The sequence below is a fragment of the Ovis aries genome, chromosome 21 (genome assembly GCF_016772045.2).
Source record: "Ovis aries strain OAR_USU_Benz2616 breed Rambouillet chromosome 21, ARS-UI_Ramb_v3.0, whole genome shotgun sequence".
Taxonomy (NCBI): domain Eukaryota; kingdom Metazoa; phylum Chordata; class Mammalia; order Artiodactyla; family Bovidae; genus Ovis; species Ovis aries.
Window position 1 is genome coordinate 22,574,134 of NC_056074.1, and position 23,736 is coordinate 22,597,869.

Below are 23,736 nucleotides of genomic sequence, written 5' to 3' on the forward strand. Positions count from 1 at the left end.
AGTAATATCTTTCAGCTAAAACCCACTTAGCAGTGTTTAAAAGCCACTGGAACCTCAGCTGACCAGCATTAGATCTAGTGATAAGTCTGAATTTTCAACTCATAAAGCTTTCAGCCTTCTCTTTCCACACAAATCTGTAAGTAAGCACCAAAGAAGTCTGCAGTCTGGAAGCATTTTAGATAGAAGCAGGCAAACACTTTAAACTTTTTTCTTGTTGGCTAAGCAAGAAAGATGGCTATACAGTAAGCAGAGAACATGAGCTGGTGTGAGAGAACTGTAAAATTCATACAGTCAAGAAAAAGCTGGCCCAGTTCCTTAACTGGGAGCTAGGAGAGAAGGAAGGGGGTGAGTTTTCCCCAAAAAAGCGACAGAGGGAAGGCCTCACTTCTCACTACACTAGGGGGATTTACCCCTCTGTTAAGTTACCCCATCTTATTTGGGGAAGATAGTCACCCCATGAGGACAGGCACAGAGAGGGATGCAGAACCAGCAATGTCAGGGCCTGCGTTTGGGGACCAAAGTGGCCAGCTTAACCAATCAGAAGAGGCCCAGCAAAGGGATCTTGGTATCTTGAGGTTCTGATTCCAGCACAAACATCTTGTAAAGTCTCCAAGATGGACAGTGTTATCTGAGGACTCACAGCCAGAGGTGGAGCTGCTGCAGGTGCTGACGTGGGGCTCCTCCAGGCTGGACTCTGCAGGAGTTTTTATGCCCACAGATAGGCCTGGAAAAGGATGATGGACTTGTTCCAAGATGATGTCATAGCAACAGTTTTAAGTAGTGCAGGCTAACATAGGCCACAGCATTCTACTCCAGTGTGGAACTGGCAAAGAACAGGGAAGCAAAAAGCATCGAGGAGGGAAAAGATGTGTTCCTTTCAGAGTGGCCAGAGAGGCCTCCCTGCTCTAACCTGGGACTGGACCACAGATTTTTCAGGGTGGCACAGGGCCATTATGGAGGCAAGAAATCAGTAATGGATGGGATGGCTACATCTTTGAATGAAGTGGGCAACCTGGTCCTCTATGAAGCAGTGTGATATAGTGGATAAAATGAGCTTTTTCCTTTCAAATACAGACATAATATTGGGCCATTGTTATAATCTGAGACTCATATTCTGTGTTTGTCACTTTGGAATAATAGTAAAGTGCCCCATGGGATAACTGTAAACTTGAAATGGGACTCAATGTCCAGCCTGCTGTTTAAGTACTCATTGCAGGTTGGTTCCCCTCCTCCTCCTCTCGGCTGAGCGTAGATTCCTAAAGGAACTGGACACGGTCATAAAGAAAACATGTTATGGTATAAAAAAAGAATCGCACAAATAAAGAAGGAAATAGATCTAAGTTAAAGAAGCAGAAGAGAGCTGGAGATCAACATTTCCAAAGAGGCATGACAGGCTTTGGCAAACAGGATTCATCATTTCCCTAAGGAACAATGGAGAAGAACAACTCCTTCATCCAAGTATTTGTGACAAAGACCTTACACTTGGGGTACCTGTGAGCCATCTGTGAGCTCTACTCCCCAGACTGAGACATCCTCAGTCCTGGATTAACTGAGACAGCTCTGGTTTCCCAGGTGCAGTCACCATCATCTCCTCCTTGAGTCAGAACCTAGAGGTGCTGCACAGATCGACATGCCCTTTAATGGCTGCAGGTTGTGCCAAGTTTTCTGAGACCTGGAAGAGGAGGTCTGGAAGGCCTTGAGGGCAGCTGACATGGCAAATAAAGATGGGTAGCACATACCGAGCCATCAAAAGCCACCATAAAGCTCAAGCCACCTCACATCACTCCCTGCCTCCCCACCATCACACCCTAGTAAGAACAGCACCCTTAACTTGATCAAATGGGAAAACTGGGTGGAGACCAAGTAACCTCTTCCGAGTGTCAGAAAGAATCCCTGTGAACACTGTGCTTTAAAACTTGGGTTCTGTTGTGAACGGGGTGAGGCAGCTGCTTGCTCCAAAGCAAGCCCTCCATTCCTCTGAAACTTTCAGCAGCGTCTGCCCCACAAACAAAGGCCATGAGTGAATGTGTAGCGGGTGGGAAGTAAGAAAAAGAGCTTCATTTGGATCCACCTGGGAGGGAACCGAAACATCCCTTGGGATGAGTCAATCCACAAACTGAATTCATTCAGACTGAATTGAAAGCGCAGGGTTTCAAAGCCAAAGGTGCCCATGAGAACCGAAGATACCTGAGCCATCTGCGTGAGGGCACTGGACTCCGCAAACTGAAGAAGGGATATGCTATGTCTGTGTTCCTGAGTCCTTCCTTACCCTGATTTGTGTGTTGAAATCGTAATGCCCAATGTGATGGTATTAGGGAGTTGGTGAGGCCATTAGGCAGAGCCTCATGAATGAGATTAATGCCCTTATAAACGAGGACCCAGAGCGTTAGCTCGCCTCTTCCACCATGCGAGGACACAGCAAGAAGTTGGCAGCCCACAGCCTTGAAGCGGGCCTTTACCAGAATCCAACCAGGCTGGCACCTTGACCCTGGTCTTCCAGTCTCCAGAACTGTTAGCAATAAATTTCTGCTGCTTATAAGTCACCCAATCTGTGGTGCTTTATTATGGCAGCTCCAAAAGACCATCACAGGGTTCTAGCTCGGTCTTATTTAGATCTTAATGGCTGATGGACTCTAGCTAAATTACATATGTGTTGATAAAAGAATATGAAAGGTCAGAAGTAATTCTGGGAAGGAAAATGACGACCTTGGAAGTTGGTGGATGGTCAGGGAAGGTTTCAAATAAAAGCGACCCAGAGAAAGAATCAGTGTCTGGAATGTGAGTAGGGGGCAAGAAGATAAGGGGCAGAGGGCTTATGCAGAGGGAAGCTTACAGAAAAGCAGAGGAAAGAAAGGGCTGGTGTGTGCTGGGGTTTGTGGGGGGCAGCGTGGGAGGAAACGAGGCTGGAAAAGCAGGTGGGGCCAGCCTCAGCATCACACTATGAACCCTGGACTCAGTCTGGTCCTCCAGCAAGGCAACAGTCATCCTGGAGGCTGAGGGTAGAGCTAGAGCTGAAAAGCAGAGTAGCTTCCAGTGTCCAATGATACAGGCCCCAGCCAACCTTCTGAAGCTGATTCTTGTTAACATCCTTGCGTATCAGGACCACTTCTCTCCCGGCCTGGGAGCAGCAGCTGTTTGTCCATTCAGCATCCTTCCAAAGCAGAGCTGGGTCTTGCTCATGGGGAACAGCGGCAGGTACCAGAACAGATGCTGCCCCGCAGTGCCCGCCTCATCAGAACAAGCAGAGAGAGTGCAGCAGGTCAACCTCAAATCATCCATGCCCTGCCTCATCCAGAGTGCCGGAAGGTTCCAACAGCTCCTTTGTGAGAGGGACTCTGCGTCCTGCGGCCATTCCGGGTCCAGACAACAGTTACAAAATGAGAGGACACGGACGGGTTCTCTGAAACAGGCATGCTGCTTTTTGAAAAAATGATGTTTAAGGGAAGAGGCGCAACAAAGGAGCAGAAGGAAAACTCTGCTGCTCTGGGAGCCCGCGGTCAATGTCTCCAACACGTACGTGCACAGCCAAGCGGGCAGGGCGGTAAGACTGCCATTCCCGGCACATAACCTGCGCGTGCGTTCTGGCTCCACTTGCTGTACTTGCTAATGAGAAGAAGAAAGTGGTTCTCCCACAAACCACTTCAAAGGCCAGGAGCAGAAGACGACCCACCCCCCACTCCAGAGAGATGGCAGCTTGTGTGCACGTGCTAAAGACCTCGGAGGGCAGAGGTCATAATCGGAGATGCTTTTTGCCAGACAAGATGATTAAATGCCAAGTCTCTCAACTCCACAGCATCTGCTTTTCAGCAGCTGGGTGGAGAGGACTGAACTATTAGCCACGCTGATTCCTCTCCACCAGATGGTCGTGTAGAGATCAACTCTGTGGGACACCCCAGAGCTGGACCAGATCAGCTGAAACCACCAACAGTAGCCTATCAGCTAGTTACGGTGCACTGATTACACGCCAGGCAGCAAAGGGCTGGCAACGACTTTATTTAATCCACACAGCACTGTGAGTGAGGCAGGACTACTTTTTACCAACAAGGATGGAAATTAACTAATTAGCCCAGGTAACATAGTAAGCGGTGAACACAGGGTTTGCTAGCTTTGACTGCAAAGCTGCACTCTTAGTCACCAGGCTTCAATGCCTCCCACAGGCAGAATAAGCCTAAATACCTGAGGCTCACCAGGGATACCAAGATCTCTTATCAACACAATGCAGTGATCAGAGGTGGAAATTCATGGGAATTCTTCATCCCTGTACCAGCTCCCTCCATCAGTTCCTTTCCTGTAGACTCAAGGTGAGGCTTCCCTCCCTGCTCAACACCCCTGGTGCCTGTCTAGGTGTCTGGCTCAGGCAGGTATTTGCACCCGAAAAGAAACTTACTTCCAGACTTCATCAGTATTTGCACCTGAAAAGAGACTTATTTCCAGAGCTCTGGAAGAGGTGTCCAACTCAGCCAGAGGGGTAGGCAGGGCTGTTTCTTTTGGCAACCAAACTTCACTGCAACCCCCAGTGCCTGATCATCTAAAATCTCTATTAAGATTGTGCTCAAGGCTAGTGGTGGGAAAGTGGGGGTGAGGAGAAGGCAAAAAGGAGTGTTAGGCAAATAATAAAAGAAGATGCCTTCGGTCAAGCAAGAGATGACAAGAGTGAACATCGACATTTTAGGAGGAATCAGTGAACTAAAATGGGCTGGAATGGGTGAATTTAATTCAGATGATCATTATATATCACCCACTCAATGGACATGAGTTTGCGCAAACTCCAGGAGCTAGTGAAAGACAGGGAAGCCTGGTGTGCTGCAGTCCATGGGGTCGCAAAGTGTCAGACACAGCTGAGTGATTGAACAACAACAACAATCCCTTTATCAGGCTCATCAGAAACAAAACGCATCCAAAAGGAAATCCAGGTGAGGGACTGGGCTTGCCTGGTGGCTCAGAGGTCAAGAATTGCCTGCAGTACAGGAGCTGCAGGAGACGAGGGTTTGATTCCTGGGTTAGGAAGATGCCCTGGAGGAGGAAATGGCAATTCACTCCAGTGTTCTTGCTTGAGAAGTCCCACGGGCAGAGGAGCCTGGCGGGCTGCAGCCATAGGGTCACAGAGTCGTACAGGACTGAGCATGAGCACCAGGACTCCGATAGGAAGCCAGACCTTGGCTTTGGGTCAGTTTGGAAGGCCTGTGCCCAGCACGCCTCCAGGGCAGGGCAGACCAGCCCATCATTCAGTTCTTCCTCTCTTCCCACCCCTCCCTGCAACTCCACCTCCTTCCATCATCCGGGACTGATAAGACATCCTTCAGGGGATGTGCATGTGCTTTCAATTAGATTATTTCCCAACTAGCTCCTGTCTTCTCTCTCTCTCAGAACTAAGCACATCGTGGGAACAAACACTAGATTTCAGGTTTCCTCCACGCTCCCCACCCCCTTCCTTTCCTGCGTAGGACTTTGCATGATACACACACACAAAATGGGATCCCAGTTCACTGTGTGTTGGGGTGGGGACAGTGGGCTGTTAGGGAAAGCAGTCACTCTGTAGCACAGTGCTAACGATTGCATATCTGTGCTCCCTTCTCCCCAAATGCATACCGTGTCATGCCGGTGTGACAGATCTGGAGAGGGCTCTTGGGGAGGTCATGAAGTCATGAAGCTTACAGGGGAATAGCAGTTAGCCCAGATGGCGATAGTCAGGCTCACTTGCCCCACATCCTATAAACAATGACTCGGCCTGGTTATGAAACAGCTAAGATCATTTATAGCAATGCAGACAAGTATCATGACGTACTAACTTGGCCACGCACCACCTTTGTTCACGTATACCTATATAAACAGCACCTGAAACAGCCCATGCGTCTGCTGTGACGGCCACAGCAGAATAAAGGGTGTCTGCAGTTCCTATGGCTCCTCTCATTTTCTTTCAGCTTCCGCACTCACGCCTTGCCGACCCTAGGTTTGGCAATCAGCAAGACAAAGGTGGAGCTGCCTCAGGAGAGACAGGAGAGCTTGCTTCTCTCTGCTCTCTGCCATGTGAGGACACAGGAAGAACACAACCCTCTGGAAAGCAGGAGGTGGGCTCTCACCAACGCAACGGTGTTGGCACCCTGATCCTGGATTCCCCAGCCTCCAGAGCTGTGAGCAATAAACCTGTGTTGAATCACCCAGTCTACAGTGATGCGCCTTAAGAGCATGAGCACACTAAGACACACAGCTGCTGCTGCTGCTGAGTTGCCTCAGTTGTGTCCGACTCTGTGCGACCCCACAGACGGCAGCCCACCAGACACCCTCATCCCTGGGATTCTCCAGGCAAGAACACTGGAGTGGGTTGCCATTTCCTTCTCCAATGCATGAAAGTGAAAAGTGAACATGAAGTCGCTCAGTCGTGTCCGACTCTTCGCGACCCCTGCAAGAGTACTAGAGTGGGGTGCCATTGCCTTCTCCGACACAAGGCTAGAAGGCAGTGATGACAGTAGGTCCCCCAGTACCAAGTCTGGCTAACAGGCTGACTTGTTCTACAGAAAAGCAGCTGCCCTGTGGCAGGGCCCTGTGGCTTCTCCCCACAGCCAGGTGGATCCTGAGTTGAGCCTCCCCAGGTGTAAGCTTTATAGAAAAGTTAACTATTAGAAAAGGCACTCAGCCAGAGCCTAAGAGAGTGGGGGGCGGCATGCAGACCTTCTTTAGCCATGGGTTACATGAATACGGAGAGAAACACAGTCTGGGCATCCTTTTAGCTTGAAGTCAGATTCAGTGAAAAGAAATACTAGCTGAAAATAACGAGGACGAGATTTTATTTCTGTCAGGATGCTACAAGGACGTGATGAGGCAAAAGGCCAGAAGGAATGGTTGAAATGTAAGATTTTAAAAACCAGCATCAACAATCCAGGGTTGTATGCTGTGCTAAGTCACGTACCAGAATTCGAGGAGGAGGAGGTGGAGGGGAGAGCTGTGACGCAGTGGTTACAGTGAGGTCTGGGGTCAGATTACCTGGGCTCAAGTCCTGGTTTTTCTGCTTTCTGTGTGACTTTGATAACGTACTGAACTTGCTAAATTTTAGTTTCCTCATCTATAAAATGGGGATAACAACATGACCTACCGCAAGAAGACTGACTTGAAGATTAAGATAATGCATTCATATTGGGCCTAATATACATTCAATAAATGTTAGCTGTTAACACACAGTAGGTACAAGGATATAACTGGCGTTTCCCGTATCCTGGCACGGGTCCTCACAGGACGTGGTAGACGCCAAGCTGAGTCAAGAGAATTAGTGAGCAGGCCTAGTTTTTATTTTCAGGCAACTGAGGTGATCCAACCATGTACACAAGAGCATCCAGAAATAAAAATGAGACATAGTTGCCTTGTTGCTCCATCTCCTCCAAACAATTAGATTCATGCTTCAGGTCTTTAACACTCAGGGGGAAAACCAATCCCATGTTAGTCATTTTACGACAGCACCAATAACAAAAAGCATAACAGACATAAAACAAGATGCAGGTGAGGGGGGATCAGGGCCAGGATAGAGCAGGGAGTCAAACTCTTCATAAAATTACTATAGAAAGCCATCTAAAAACTCACCTCTCTAAGTCAGAATGGACTTTGATGTCCAAACAATCAAAGACAAAAAAAAAACTCAATGAGATGCAGAAACGTTAAGTACAACTAAACCTCATAACCACAATCACACATATACACACACACACACACCTTCAGCCCCAGGGAGACTCTCGAGACTCTACACGCAACACTTGGTCATCAGCCAAAGCATGTTTGGTTTTTCCCAAACTGCAAACATGTCAGGGGGCGGAGGACCAAAAGGAAGTGCAGCCAGGGCAAAGGGTCGGACGAGGGGCTGGGTTGAAACCATGCTTTGCGGGACGTGGACAAGGTCTAACCTAGAGATCTTTTTCTGACCCAGAGTGAAGCGGATGATTTTGCTTTGTGATGAGTCCTTGGAAGATGCACTGCATGACAGGAAAGAAAAAAGTGGAAGAGATGAGTGAGAGGAGAGAAGATGCGTTAGACACATTATCAACAGGAGTCCCAAGACACAGCGAAAGCCCCCGGGTTTCCCTCTGCCCGATTTTTCTACAACATGCAGCCTTCTTCTTAGGTCTAATTTGATAAAACTCCAACGTAAGGAAACTGCTGTTCAAAATTATCTGAGAACTTTGGTGGTTTTCTTTTTCTTAACTCCAAATCTCTTTTCTGCCATCAGTCACTACAGGGTCTTCTTCCGCAATGAGATCCTAAAGCCAGGGGTCTCTGACAAGTAAACTTTGTACCTTTCTAAAGTATTCAGATGTTTCTACTCCACTTGCTTATTCTATTGGAGTGCTCTCTGGAGGAGTGTCCTGAATATCCCACTAAGCTGACCCTAAATAAGGGTGGCCTGGGTGTTCAGTCATGTGTGACTCTTTGCAACCCCATGAACGGTGGACCACCAGCCCCCTGTCCATGATTTTCCAGGCAAGAATAGTGGGGTGGGTTGCCATTTCTTTCTCCAGGGAAGCTTCCTGACCCAGGGATCAAACCCACATCTCTTGTGTCTCCTGCATTGGCAGGCAGATTCTTTACCAGCTGAGCCACTGGGGAAGCCCAAATAAGGGTGGAGATATTTTCAAGTTTGGCTGGTCTCAGGAATGTTTGCTGTCCATGGTATCAGCAATGACCATTTCAAATCTTCTGAACTTGCTACATTCTGGGCTTTACACCATAAACTTATGAATATGAAGAATCATGGATGGACTTAATAAATGGTTCAGCTTATTTACTGCCTTATGAAAGAGAGAAATATTTATCTTTCTTGCATCCATAGCATCTATAACATGTGCATAAAAGGATCTGAGGTGAGAAATACAATGCTGGTGTCTCAACACTTAGGATGTGAAGGAAGACAGAGAATGAATTTTTTTAAAAGCAATTCTTTGTATTTTTATAAAAAGCTAAATATTGATACGATGTAAACGAGACACAGAGAGAGAGAGGAACTTCACAAGGTGAAAGGTGGATCGACTTCTCAGCCATCATGTAAATTAATGAGAAAAGCTGATAAGAAGTAATAGTCAGTCTCCATTTAGTCACCATAAAGGAATTGCTTTCTCCTTTATGCCAGTATCTCAATTTTCCTTGCTAAGCTTCCACAACTCTTTTTTTTAAATTAACAAACATTATGGAAAAGTTGTCAAGTTTTAGTATTTGCTATCTTGAGAGGCATGGTGTTTAGGCATGTTTGTGCCTAGTGGAGCTCTAAGGAAGGATCAACACAAACCTGGTATTTGGGAGTTGTGTCAACATTTGATATTAATGATCAAGGGTCTGAACCATTACCCTTGGGATCTGGGCTATCAGAACTTGGGGATAGAAATACAATGGAACTAAGCCAGAGAAGTGACTTTACTGTTTTTAAATTTACAGCCAGCACATGAGTATGGAGTATCACATCTCTAGACTTTGAGAACAAGATTATCCTCCAGAAGGAAAACTAGAAAGCATCAGCATGTCATGGATAAAACCAACCATCTGCTAAAGTAACCCAACAGGGGCCAAATACAGGGTGAAGGGGGCCAAGTAAAGGGTGAAGGAGGACACAGAACGATTCCAGAGCCCGACTTGTCTCATCACCACATTGTAGGGTCGGGGGGCATGATGGCAGGAACCACTCCGGAAAAAATGGACATTAAAAACCTGGCTTAAGTGAGTGTGGCTGCTCTTTCGGTAAAGCATCTATTTTTCACTCTTGCAGTTTTGTGACCACACCACACGGCATGCAGGATCCTTTTTCCCTGGCTAGGGATGGATCCCGTGCACCCTGCAGTCGAAGTGCAAAGTCTCAACCACTGCACTGCCAGGGAAGTCCCTCTAGGTAAAGCATTTATTAACAGCAGGATGCTTTTTCTTACTGGGAGATGGGTATCCTGACTGGGACTTCCGGTTCTTTTGAGAAGACAAAAGCTTACTGTGGTGACGGATGCCTCAGGTTATCATAGCTCATTGACAGAAGCCCAGTGTTTTTCAACACATGTTCCTTGGAACCCTATGCAATGAGACACTCTTATAAGAAGAGTTCTGTGGCTCAGTTTGAGAAGGCTTTCTACACCTTCTTCTGAAGATTCCCAGGGTACACAAGTCCTTTCCCCTACCCGCCCCCCCAGGTTCCTTGTCTCAGTAAGTGCCACCATTTGCCTAAACACTCAAGCTGGAAATCAAGGACGTGTCTGTGATTCTTCCCTTCCTCACGCCAGACAGTCAATCTACCTATAGTCCTGTTGGCTCATCCTCTAAAATACCCAAACTGATCCATCTCCATACTTGCTCCACCAACTTGATCTAAGCCACTGTCACCTAGAGCAGGGATTCCCCAGCCTCTGAGAGCTAATGCCTCATGATCCGAGGTGGAGCTGATATAACAGTAATAGAAAAAAAGTGCACAACAAATGTAATGTGCTTAAATCATCCTGAAACCACCACCACCCTGCCCTGGCCCATGGAAAAATTGTCTTCCACGAAACTGGTGCCAAGAAGGTTGGAGACCGCTGACCTAGAGGATGACAAAGCCTCTTAGCTGGGATCTTTCCTTCTATTCTTGACCCTTCCACAGTCTTATTCTCTAGAGAGAAACAAAAGTGATTTTAAAATAACAACTGTAAATTAAGTCTCCTTCCTGCTCAAGACTGCCCAATGGCCTAATTACCTTTAGAATGAAATACCGACTCTTCAGCCTGCATAGCTGTCCCTGTGACCTTGCTTCAGGGCTATGGCACTACACAGCTCCAGGGGTGACCAGTCTCATTGTCTTTCATGTCAATGGTGGCAGCTCTCTTTGCTTATCAGGCTGCCTTTCACTTCACACTCCCCTTCACCCACAGAGCTCCAGCCATTCTAGCCTTCCCTCGGCTCCTCCAACCTGCCCAGCTTACTCCTACCACAGGGCCTTTGCACCAGCTGCTCCCGTCTCCCTGATCTATTCCACACCTGCATGGCGAGCTCTCTGTCACTCCCATTTCTACTTTGGTGTCAGGTCCTCAGAGAAACCTATCAACCCAACTTAAATTATGAACCCAATCCCTCTGAATCTCATTATCTTCTTGTACTACCACTTCTGATATTTCTCTTCCCACTTTTGCCCGCCTCCTCCAGCAGGATGTAAGGAGCAGGCACCAATTTTTCCCCCATAGAACCCTTCCCTGCAAGTTGCTATCCAGGGAATAAGCTCTCTGCAGCATGCAGTGTGGGAAATGATGCCCAGGTCATGTGGTCATCCTGACCCCACTAGGGATCACAGAATGGCTTCCACCCAGGGGGCCCTTCCGGGCAGAGGTGTGGAGGCTGGCTGCCTGGCTGTCCAGGCCTTGTTGCTAGTCCAGGCATCCCTGCTGGCCCACAGATTTTCACAATGAGAATGGGATACAATTAGATAATTAATTAGGGGTTCTGACTTACATCACATCTGTCACTGCTGGTTTTAACACAATCACAGTTGGGAAGCAGCACTTCTCCTGGGGAAAGACAGCTGTGACCATTAACCATCTCGAGGGCAGCTGCTTTGTTTCAACCACTTTGTGCTTTGCCCAACTACAAATGGCTACCAAGGACATGACGGTGTGTGAGAAAACCTATGATTATTAATGCTGGTGCTCTGGGGGACTGGAAAGAAAAAGCCATCACTCTGTAGCACATATTCAATGAAATCAAGCAATCAATTTGAGTGGTGGCATTTAGGTTTGATAGCTAAAGTTTTATGGCTTAAAAAAATTTTTTTTTCTCCAAAACTTTACTATGAGTCAAAAATTCCTAATCCCCTCCTCTATTTTTTCCCCCTCATTAAATGTTTTATGAAGTGATTTTTTGTGGTGTTGTTTAGGAATGCAGCTATTAGCATGTGAACAGCGTAGACAGTAACTGTTCTGTTGTTCTGCTGGTATACCATTCCTTGCAAGATCCTCTGGAAACACCAACAAAAACTCGGTCCTAATCCAAACAGCAGAGGGCCATGGCAGACACTGCTCCTCAGGCTCCAAGGTCAACAAAACCCAGGTACACTGAACGGGAACGGCTCCCCATCAGGAGATACTGGCCCACTCAGAGAAGTGGGGAGCCTCTCGTCCTGCTAAAAACCACTTGCTATCTTTCTTCTGGGTTTCTCAGGATTTCTCTTCTGGCAAAGCAGAAGTATCTGCTGAAGAACTTCTGCCTCCACTAAGCAAAACTGTTTTGTACGTATAACACTGAATACCCAGCCTGTAGGCTGACACACAGAAGTTTGAAGTCTATTTTAGGGGCTGTTTATTGCCTACGAGCATGTATGTGTTAACAAGCTAGAGTTTAAGGCGGGAGCGGCTGGTGACTCTGATCTCTAATACCCCTATCTCCACCAGGCACATCCATTTCAAGGTCATGCTGATTCCCCACAAACTACTGGTAGTTCTCAGATCTGCAGAAGCACAAACGTGAACCACGTGGGGCGCAGGCTAGAAGGGGGTCAGTGTGAAGAAGACCCTGAGAAAAGCCGAATCACCAGTTGACGAGGAGTGCCCACCTGGACTGCATCTCGGCTTGTGCTTTTGATGGCTGATGTGGCGCTGGTTGGTGAGGCTGGCACGGGGCTTGGGGGGTGGCTGGCACCTGCTGCTGAGGAGGGCCAGCCTGGCACTGGGAGGGGGCCCCTGCCACCTGGGACCCGGCGGGCGGCAGTGGCGAGGGGAGGTGCGGCTTCTGGGGCTGCGGCGGCGGCTGCTGCTGCTGCTGCTGCTTGTACCGGGAGAGGCTGAAGAAGAGGCCTAGGATGGCCTTAAGATTTCCATTCCTGATCTCTGCAAGACAATGGGGAGATTCTGGTTAGAGGAGGAAGCCCTTCTGGGGAGTTCTGTCTCACACCCTTTTAGGAGGCAGTTTCAGCCCCCGCGTGAGTTTTAATTCCTCTAGGATAGGACAGATTTCCTGAATACTTAATTGGTATCACAGTCAATTAAAATCTGGCCTAAACCACAGAGAAATTAGCTGATTTCTCCCCACTGGGATTAGAGTGGGTACCCGAGGCAAGTTGCAACTGGGATGTCTGGCGAGTGCGAGGAGGAAGTTCTCAGTAAGGACACAACCGAAAAAGACAGAGTCCCGAGCAAGACTGTGCTTGTCCAGGACGCAGAGGAAGAGCTTGAGGGATGGAGGCACTGGGGGAAACTCACTGGTGTCTACACAGCACCCCCAAATCCCTGTTCCATGCTTCAAGCCACCCGGAGCATGCCAAGTAGTTGCCAGCCCACTCCAAAATCCTCACCTAACTTTGCCCAATCATCCTGCCCTCAGATACATGGCTGTCTCCTGTACATCAAATAAACAACTTGAGTTTGGGGTGGGTATGGGGATAAGCCATAGCGCTTGCTTCCACAAAGAACTCACATTAAAACATTTTTTTCCCCTACATTAAAAAAAAAAAAATGTGTGCAGAGTGGGGCTAAGAAAATTTTTCATTCCAGATGGAATTTTTCAGATTTTAAAATGTATTTGCCTCAAGGCGTGCATAAAGAGCTTCAGAGAAGGAATGAAATATTTATTCCCAGGCAGGAGCTATGGATGCAGTGGTGTACCTCCTTGGGCAATCCCTCCTTTTCCACAGTTCTTTTAACACCAGATGCTGATGGCCAGGGTCTAAACTGACCCTGAGGGTAAGACAGTGTGGCCACCCAGCATGTGGGACAGAGAAGGGGGAACCTGGGGGCTCCCTCTGCTTCACTTCCACTCTTCAGTTCAGTCGTTCAGTCACGTCCGACTTTTTGCAGCACTCCAGGCTTCCCTGTCCATCACCAACTCCCAGAGCTTGCCCACGTCCATCATGTCAGTGATGGCATCCAACCATCTCGTCCTGCCGTCCCCTTCTCCTCCTGCCTTCAATCTTTCCCAGCATCAGGGTCTTTTCCAGTGAGTCAGTCCTTTTATCAGGTGGCCAAAGTATTGGAGTTTCAGCTCCAGCATCAGTCCTTCCAGTGAATATTCAGGACTGATCTCCTTCAGAATGGACTGGTTGGATCTTCTTGCAGTCCAAGGGACTCTCAAGAGTCTTCTCCAACACCACCACAGTTCAAAAGCATCAATTCTTCAGCATTCCACTTTCTTTATGGTCCAACTCTCACATCCATACATGACCACTGGAAAAACCATACGGACCTTTGTCAGCCAAGTAATGTGTCTGCTTTTCTCTACTTCCACCCTTAGGCTGAATGTTTCTGAATTGGGAAGGGAGTTGAAGGGAATGGGGTTGGAGGAAGGGAAGCCCTCACCCCTGGTGTGGGTAACACACATCTTCAGGTTACCCCAGGCTTGGCAAGAGGATGCTGATAAAGGAACCAGAGTTTCCGCCAATGACCAGCTGAAGGGCAGAAGGCATGAATGGGGTTCTTTGAGAAGCAAGCCTTATCCCCTGTTAGCCTGCCAGTGCCCTGGGGTGTGATTTGCTGACTAGGTCAGGCTGAATTACTTCCTGTTGGAGAGCTCCTCTTTCCAGGCTCTTGAAGAAAGTGACAATACAGACTACTAGAATCCAGCTTTCACTCTTTGGGAGCTAGCTTGTGCTGACTGTGGGAGAAAACCATCAGGAGCCTGGCTTTTAGAAGAGCAAGGCTTGAATTTCAGTCTGTCTTCTACCACGAACTAGCTGTGCAAGTCACTGAATCTCTCTGGGCCTCACCTGACAATACTAACAGCTTGCCCTGCTGCCAAGGTGCTTTTGCAGATCAAATCTGAGCAGAGAGGTGAAGGCACACCAGTAAACAGTCACGTCTTTCACCAGTCCTGGTTCCTGTATGACAACCACAGCTCCATAATCCTGTGGGAGCTTCCCATAGAGCTCCAGCTACATGCCTTAAAAATAACGGTTTTCTCAGAGAACCGACTTGTGGACACAGTTGGGGATGGAGAGGGTGGGGGAACTGAGAAAGTAGCACTGACTTATATACACTACCGCATGTAAACAGACAGCTAGTGGGAGGCTGCTATATAACACAGGAGCTCAGCTCCGAGCTCTGTGATGGCCTTGTCCCTAGGTGGGAGAAGGGGTGGGGTGGGACAGAGGCTCAAGAGGGAGGGGATATATGTACTTTTAGCTGATTCATGTTGTTGTACACCAGAAACTAATACAGCATTGCAAAGCAATTATCTTCCAATTAAAAATTTAAAAAATAAAATGGCTGACTTAGAATCAGCATATAACAATATAACATGTCCCTTTTGTTTTTAAAAATCATGGTTTTTTTTTTTTTTTAACTAAATGGCATCTTACCATATGGCATTTTTGAGAGGGAGACATTCTTAATTACATTAGGACAACAGGTATAAGCCAGGGCTCCCCTGGACAAGCCAAGATGCTTATAAACCACGGTATGCAACGCAGGGAGCACAGAAAGTTCCCCAAATGTGGGACCCCCCACCCCCGCCCCGTTTCTTTGGGTCAGCTCAGCTTTAACCCTTCACCCCTGCTTCTTTCTCCATCCTAAGGAAACCAAAGCAGAACATGTCCACGGCCTGTTCTGCTGCTGCTTCTAAATGTTTTGACAAGGACACCAATGTCACAGGATGTGAGGTCTGGATGGCATGATTCAGTCTACAGACTGAGGTTTTATAAGATGCAACCTCTGAGTCTCCATGTTCTTCTTGAAAATGGGCATTTTCCTCGTGGGAAGGTGGAGGGTAAGGTGATGTCCCCCTGGTTAACTCAGCTGGACAATGACAGGGGGCAGGGCCAGAATCAAGGGCTGGCAGGCAGGGCAGGACCTCTTAAGGAACTCGGGAAAACAATTTCCTCTAAAAATAGAATTCCCTGGATGATGAAAATAGAGCTATAATCATGCCAGATGAAATCTATGTAAGATTTCAGTGTCTTTTATAGAGCTATTACTAATCAGCATATACCAATGAAGCTTTTCACATACATGATCTCATTCAGTCACCCAACATGGTATAACTTGGCTTACTTACATCCCCATCCCATGGCATGAATTTAGAAGCACGCCAGATAGTGGATAGTGTTTTACTTATTAAGTTAGCTCACGGGCACAGAAATATTCTTTATTCTCCTTCTATAATAAAAATATTCTTTTATAGAATGTGTCAAACATTCCATAATACATTTTTTTAAAAACCACACATGAAAAACAAAGACAGGAGGAACTAACAATTCCACAGCAAAGCCAGAGGATCAGGGGTCGCTCCTGCAAAACGTAAGTATGTCCACATCGGCTCCCTCACAATCTACCTGCCCAGCCCAGGGCAGATGAATGGAGCCGGCTTTGTCATAGTCTCTCCCTGTGCCGTTCAGTGATTTATTGCTCAGAACTGTTCTATTCTTCCCGAAAACCTCTTTTTATTTGTGAAAGGGCCCAGTGCTCCCATGAATACACTGTTTCTTAGGAAGAAACATTTTACTATATGGATCACTGATTATTAGAGCCGCAAAGACCGAGGTTTGCATTTCTCAAGTCCATCATTTGAAGACTTCAAAGTTTTTCCAAGAGTTAACCTCTCTGAGCCTCATTTCCTTCTTTACACGTGTGCCACACCCTCCCCATAGGGATGCTATGGAGATTAGCAGGATTAAATGAGAAAATAAAAGCCTGTCTTTGCACTTCCTTGTACCTGCCGCCTTTGGAGAGCACAGGGCTCTTCACCTACAAGAAGCCTAAGGAGCTGTCCCTCCTTCCAGCACATCCCCTCAAGACAGTCATTGGCTCAAGAAGAAAGCCAACCATGATCATCTCTTTTTAAAAAAGAAATCAGCTCTATTGAGGTATAATTTACAACCACAAAATCAAGTGTATAATGATCGTTAGTAAATTTAGTAAATTCTAGTTTTAGACTTTCCATCACTCTGAAAAGGGCTCATCTGTAATCAAGTCCCAAACCCATCCCCTCAGACAAATTCTAATGTTTTCATTGATTGGCCTATTCTGGGCCAATTTCCTGTAAGCGGAATCATGTGACCTGCAGTCTCTTGCATCTGGCTTCTGCCATGGAAGAATGCAGGAGACCTGGGTTCAATCCCTGGGTTGGGAAGATCCCCTGGAGAAGGGCATGGCAACCCACTCCAGTATTCTTGCCTGGAGAATTCCATGGACAGAGGAGCCTGGCGGGCTACAGTCCATAGGGTCGAAAAGAATTGGACATGACTGAGCAACTACACTTTCGTTCTTCCATGGAGCATGTTTTCAAGGTTCACCTGGGTGAGAACGCTATCATTAGTTTGTTTCTTTATATTGCTAGGCTTTATCCCGTTATATGGATAGACCACATGTTATCCATTTCAGAACACAGGACTCAAGCATAGTGAATGCTCTGTTTGGAGTTAAGAGACACACAGTTCATGCCACGGGTGGTCTTTAACAGACAGTATCCAAAATAGCTAGAATTGTGTTCTTTTCTTATTTCCAAATGGCATTTGTCTGTGTGCCACAAGGCCTGGTAAGCTGGCTACACAGGCTCTCTAAAAACAAAATCCACCAGCCCACAAAAATGTTCCCCCTATGACATTTCCTAAGGCTTTGGGAAAAAAAGCATCATTTTATTTCTGATCAACTATCCTCACACTCTTGATCTTTAGAAAGAAAAAAAAAAAAAAAAAAGACCTAGAGAGAGATGGGCTTCCCCGGTGGCTTAGATGGTAAAGAATCTGCCTGCAATGTGTGAGACCTGGGCTCGAATCCTGGGTCAAGAAGAGCCCCTGGAGAAGGGAAAGGCACCCCACTCCAGCATTCTTGCCTACAGAGAGACAGAGAGAGTCAGAGAGAGGGCTTGTCTAAGGAGACACGAGCTAGCGGCGTATCGGAACCAGGACGAAAGCCCTGCTCTGTCTTCTCTCCTACGGCCACCTGCACATAAACGGGAGAATAAACTATACAGACCATAGGCCAATTCCCACTAGAATTCAGAATTGCCTCGACTCAATCTCCTTGGGTTCTGACTGATCTCTACTCCCACTCACTGCTCCTAATCTGCATAGATGCTGTAGGGCATGTTGGGCAAGAGGGGAGAATAGAGTTATTTTCTTTCAATATTATTTAAAAGAGAACTCAAGTCTGATTTACTTAGGCACAAGCATTGGAATAATCGAATACAAAGAAAGCTGCTTTGTAGGGAAGGCTGCCTAGACTGTAGACTCAGGATTCCTATTCAATCCCCTTAAGCCATGGTGTAAGGTCACCCAGCTGATTGGGGGCTGTGAATCCTATCTCTGCCGTCTATGTAACCCCACTGCAGCAGCCCTTCTGTTCATCAAGCCCATCAGAGCCCACACGGGGAGTGGATGAGGCGGTGGGAGTAGAGCCCACAGCGCCCCCTGCTGGCAAGGGACAGAAACGGTTCCCCTCACCGCAGAACTCCGGAGACCCCAAAGGAGGACAATGGGGACAATCCACCTGCCGCTTTTACCCTAAGGGTCCAGAAAGACCTCCTGTTTTCTGGCTCCAAACGAGAGGAGGAGAGCTCGGCAGCAGGTCTCTGGCTATCAGGGCCACAAACCCAGGTTTGAACTAATCAAGTCAGGAACCTGGGATTTGTGCTGCCTGGAAAAGACTCCTTTCAGGGGCGATCTTCCCTTCCCTTCAGGGGATCTTCTTGACCCAGGGATCAATTTCACGCCAAATGCCTATACTCCTTGTCAGAAGCACCTGGAAGCATCATCCTGCCTGCAACCTGCAAGACTGATAAAAAGCAAGTCCTCTGTGCCCATCCCATTACTATGCCCTAATATCTATCTGGAATCAAGGTTGCCGGGAGAAATATCAATAACCTCAGATATGCAGATGACACCACCCTTATGGCAGAAAGTGAAGAGGAACTAAAAGCCTCTTGATGAAAGTGAAAGAGGAGAGTGGAAAAGTTGGCTTAAAGCTCAACATTCAGAAAACGAAAATCATGGCATCCGGTCCCATCACTTCATGGCAAATAGATGGGGAAACAGTGGGAACAGTGTCAGACTTTATTTCTGGGGGCTCCAAAAATCACTGCAGATGGTGATTGCAGCCATGAAATTAAAAGATGCTTACTTCTTGGAAGAAAGGTTATGAACAACCTAGATAGCATATTCAAAAGCAGAGACATTACTTTGCCAACAAAGTCCATCTAGTCAAGGCTAGGGTTTTTCTTGTGGTCATGTATGGATGTGAGAGTTGGACTGTGAAGAAAGCTGAGCGCTGAAGAATTGATGCGTTTGAACTGTGGTGTTGGAGAAGACTCTTGAGAGTCCCTTGGACTGCAAGGAGATCCAACCAGTCCATTCTGAAGGAGATCAGCCCTGGGATTTCTTTGGAAGGAATGATGCTAAAGCTGAAACTCCAGTACTTTGGCCACTCATGCGAAGAGTTGACTCATTGGAAAAGACTCTGATGCTGGGAGGGATTGGGGGCAGGAGGAGAAGGGGACGACAGAGAATGAGATGGCTGGATGGCATCACCAACTTGATGGATGTGAGTTTGAGTGAACTCCAGGAGATGGTGATGGACAGGGAGGCCTGATGTGCTGCGATTCATGGGGTTGCAAAGAGTCAGACACAACTGAGCGAATGAACTGAACTGAATATCTATCTAAATTTCCCTTCACCTTCCCCTTCTGATTGGTGAAAGCCTACTCATCTTGTAAAACCCAAGAGAAGCATCACTGTCTCTGTGAAGCCCCCTGACGGTCCCAGGTAGAGCTGACTATTACCTTTCTTTGGGTATCACTGACTGGATCCTGTACATCCCACCAGCACAACTCTCTTATTAATTGGAACTGAAGCTGGTTTTGTACGACTGACATGACTCTCCGTGTACCCTGGTGCCTAGCACTGCATCTGGTATACAGGATATGCCCGGCAAATGTGTGCTGAATAAGAAAAGCCTTCCCCTCCCGACCTCTGCTTCCCCATCCCGGGAGAATGGGCTTAGGGCCAGGCAGCACAAATGCCAGGTCTTCTCAAAACTCCCAGGTATAACCTCAAAGAGAGATCCGGAAAAGTGGAATAAATGAGTAACAAATAGTTCAGATTTTAATGGAATCTGATCATGCAGATGAACAGTCTAAACTGTATTCCCACAAGGAAAGTTTGTAAGAGTACCTACCTCTCAATCACTTGATATTATCAGATCTTTCCATTTTTAATCATATGATGCATGAAAGTATGTGTATCAGGTTACTTTAAGTAGTTTCCAGAATGTTAGTGGGGTGAAGCACTTCTTCGTATGTTTAATGGCCATTTGCATTTCCTCTTCAGAGAATAACTTGTTGTATTGATATAACTACTTTTCTATTGAGTTTTTAGGATCTGTTTATGAACTCTGAAGATAAACTCTGTCTTTAATCAGTGAACAATTGTTTTTATTAGAAAAAAGAGATTAGATTTGTGGTTACCAAAGGTGGGGATGGGGGAACTGGATGAAGGCACTCAATAATGTACCAACTTCCAGTTTTAAGATAAATAAGAACTAGGCATGTAATGTATAACATAAGATAATTAACACTGCTGCATGTTATATATAAAAGTTGTTACGAGAACAAATCCAAAGAGTTCTCAATGCAACAGGAAAAAAAAAAACAACACAACACTCCCAGAGATAGAGGCCTTCCTCCCAGGGACAGGTTTACAGATGGTGGTGAGAGAAGTGTGGTGGGAAAGGGGTTGAAGGGATCTAGACCATCACCCGAGGCAGGGTGAGGCCCAGGCTCACAGGACTCTGGCCAGTCTCCAGGAGCAAGTGGATGGGTCCAGCCTTTGGAAACACCAAGGAGGTGCGAGAAGCTACGAACTAGCGGCGTCTCCGCAGGGCTCACCTTGGCCTGCAGCCCCAGCTCACAGGCTTTGGCTGTCTTGCCCTGGAACGACGGTTCCCTGTGGCTCTCTCACAGGCAGGTCAGGGCAGGGCCCTGAGCTGCTCAAACGGCTTCAAGGACAGGTGCATACACCCTCCCGGGCTCCAAACCTGCTTAAGTCACTGGGAAAGGGTGGCGATGTGCCTGTGGGGCTTTCCAACCACTGATTTTTTCTTTTTTTTCAATCAGAGGAGGAACCTTGGGGTGCCCAATCATCTTCAAAAGCAAAACACAAAGCATTAACATGACATTATTCTTTAAACACTATAATGATTTTCTAGTCATAATGCAGGTGGTCGGAAGTGTGGGTAGTGGCGAGCAGTAGAAAACACCAGGCCTTTAAACCAACAGCTGTGAGTAGCTCGAGCAATGCCTACCTGCGGGCCTCCCTTTTGCTACATGTAACATTCTCTTTGGGCCTCAGTTTCCTCATCCGTAAGATGGGATAATATAATACTGACCTCAGAAGGTTGCTGGGGGATTAAATCAGGTAAAAATTGTATACGGCTCTCAGCCCAGTGATGGCACACGGTGGGTTCTCAATATATGATTTCCTTTCCTATAATTGAACAGTATGTCAAATGGAGGTATTTCCTATAACCCTGAAATTGTGACTAAGACTCATTTGAGGATAAAATGCTCTCAGTACTCTTGATCTGTACTTGAACTGACAAAACTTGGGGCCAGTCACCCACTCCCCCACCCCCACAAGACTGTCCTAGTCCAGAATCAGTCTTACCATCAAAGACCAGTATCACCCACTTAGACCCACCCAACCCCGAATCAGGAGAAGATCCAGATGAGAGACTGGCACTGAGGGTGAGCAACGGTGGTCGTGACTGATGATCTGAGACAGGGTATCCCCTTCCCTTACCCAAGGAGCAAGAAGGTGGGGTCCGTGCACCTCTTCAAGTCAACGGAGTGGAGGCCCCAAGAAAATTTCCTCCGAGTGGCGGTGCTGGCACCCCAGGGCCCCTGACACCTGCTTAGACGAGACTCGGCACAGCTGCCTGCAGGCCCCCTAAGCTGGAAACAGCTGGAGAGAGCCCATAAGGTGGCGACATCCAGGTGCCAGGAGGTCTGTTCCATCGCTACAGGCGGAGGACAGAGCCCACCCATTCCTGCGGCTCTATGGTGGGTGATGCAGGGACCACGAGGCTGAGGTCTACGGCCTTACCGGGCCCGCCTCAGTGCAGGGACAGAGAGAGTCCTAATCAGGGGGATGGGGGGGTGAATGCTACCAGCTGGGGGTGAGCTGGAAAAGCTGGTCAAACCTCCCACCAGACCACCAGAGCCCGGAAGCAGCGTGGGATCGAGTGCCCGTCGGCTGGGCACACAGAGACCCCCACCTGGAACAGAGGCAATGACAGTCGCCCAAGAGAAAGACAGCAACTTCGCCACTGGCAGAACTCTGCTGCTCTGCTCTGGCCCCGACCCTGGCCTCCCAGGCACAGGGACGAGGGGAGGGAAGGGAAGGCACCATGCCCCAGCGCCCTTCAGTCTTCCGAAGCCACCTGCTCTGGGGGACACCGGGAAAAGGCTTTGAGTTTGAGACTGAAGTTTAAAAATGAACAAGACTGAGTCTTAGATATTGACATAAATCTATTCTTAAATTTATGACATAAAGCCTTAAAAGCACGTGCGTGCAGGTGTGCCTGCTCGGCTGTGTCTGAATCTTTCGCATCTCCATGGACTGAGGCTCACCAGGCTCCTCTGTCCATGGAGTTTTCCATACAGGAATAATGGAGGGGGTTGCCATTTCCTCCTCCAAGGGATCTTCCCAACCCAGGGATGGCACCCATGTCTCTTGCCTCTCCTAATAACTGTGCAAGACTAAAGAGAAATAGGTTCTGGCCCAGATACTAAGTGAGCCTCAACTCAGCAGGAAAGATGGGGGTGAGCATAGCACAGGTGGGGGCAGTTTCTGAAAACCTCACTTCATGGTTATACCCCAGTGACTGATTCTCAACCCCCTGGTTCCAGTCTGTTCTCTGCTCAGAGACTCACAGGGGCCACATCCCATTGACCAGGGGCCAGGGCTTGTCCCTCTGCAGGATGTGCCTTTGGGAGTGGCCCAGCATCTTCTGAGACAGCGCCCACTAGGACAAAGGTTCTACATCTGTTTCGACTTCTTTCACCTGTACCTGGCATGCTTGGATTTTATCCATCTGCTGTCCCCAAAGACACCACGAACATGAGCTCTGAAATCACTTGGGTTCAACACCCTGCCTTGCCACTCACTCACTATAGGCTTCACAACTTCATTAAGGCAAAATTTCCTCATCTGTAACTCGGTCTATTGTAAATTCCATCGCCTGTTGTGAGAGCTGGGGCTAATGCAGATAAAAGCCTTCAAGGCATGTGCGTGCCCGCTCAGTCGTATCTGACTCTCCTGCGATTCCACAGACTGTAGCTCACCAGGCTCCTCTGTCCATGGAATTTTCCAAGCAAGAATCCTGGAGTGGATTATCATTTCTTCCTCCTCCAGGGGATCCTCCTGACCAGGGATCGGACCCAGGTCTCTTGCATCTCCTGCATTGGCAGGTGGACTTTTCACTAAGCCACCTGGGCGCAGTTGGTACTTATTCATTCAACAAACATTTGTTGAGTAGACTCTCTATGCCTTAAGGTATACAGAAGATGGGGCAGGTGGGGGCATGGGAGAGACAGGGCAGGCAGAAGGCAGGACAATGGGTAGATGGATGGCAGGGTGGCTAGGGTCTCCTTCAGACCACATGAGATGAAGCTGGCCTACAGTCTACATCCCCTGGAGCTCCTTCGGCTATGCATAACTTGTAGAAGCCCCTGCTGATGCTCTGCTGTGAGGGCACACGCCCTCTAATCACGCCCAGGAACTGGAAGGAATGTGCGCCCGCCACCTACACCAGCACCAGCACTCTCTTCCAGAAA

The 23,736-nt window shown here is 47.7% G+C and overlaps 1 protein-coding gene across 11 annotated transcripts in view; it reads right to left on the minus strand.

Annotated features, from left to right (window-relative positions):
• The window catches only part of NAV2 (neuron navigator 2), a 799,971-nt gene that overhangs the window by 228,577 nt on the left and 547,658 nt on the right, over nucleotides 1-23,736 (minus strand). For 10 of the 11 annotated variants that reach the window (XR_009597822.1, XM_060403976.1, XM_060403975.1 and 7 more), the window contains 2 exons: nucleotides 12,533-12,806; nucleotides 7,890-7,958 (listed from right to left, as the gene is read on the minus strand). Coding sequence is in view for 10 of the 11 variants with exons in the window: in XM_060403976.1 (XP_060259959.1) it covers nucleotides 7,890-7,958; nucleotides 12,533-12,806 (343 nt within the window). In the remaining variant the exon portion in view is untranslated. The remainder of the gene's footprint in view (nucleotides 1-7,889; nucleotides 7,959-12,532; nucleotides 12,807-23,736) is intronic. The other variant, XM_027960128.3, reaches the window with a different exon arrangement.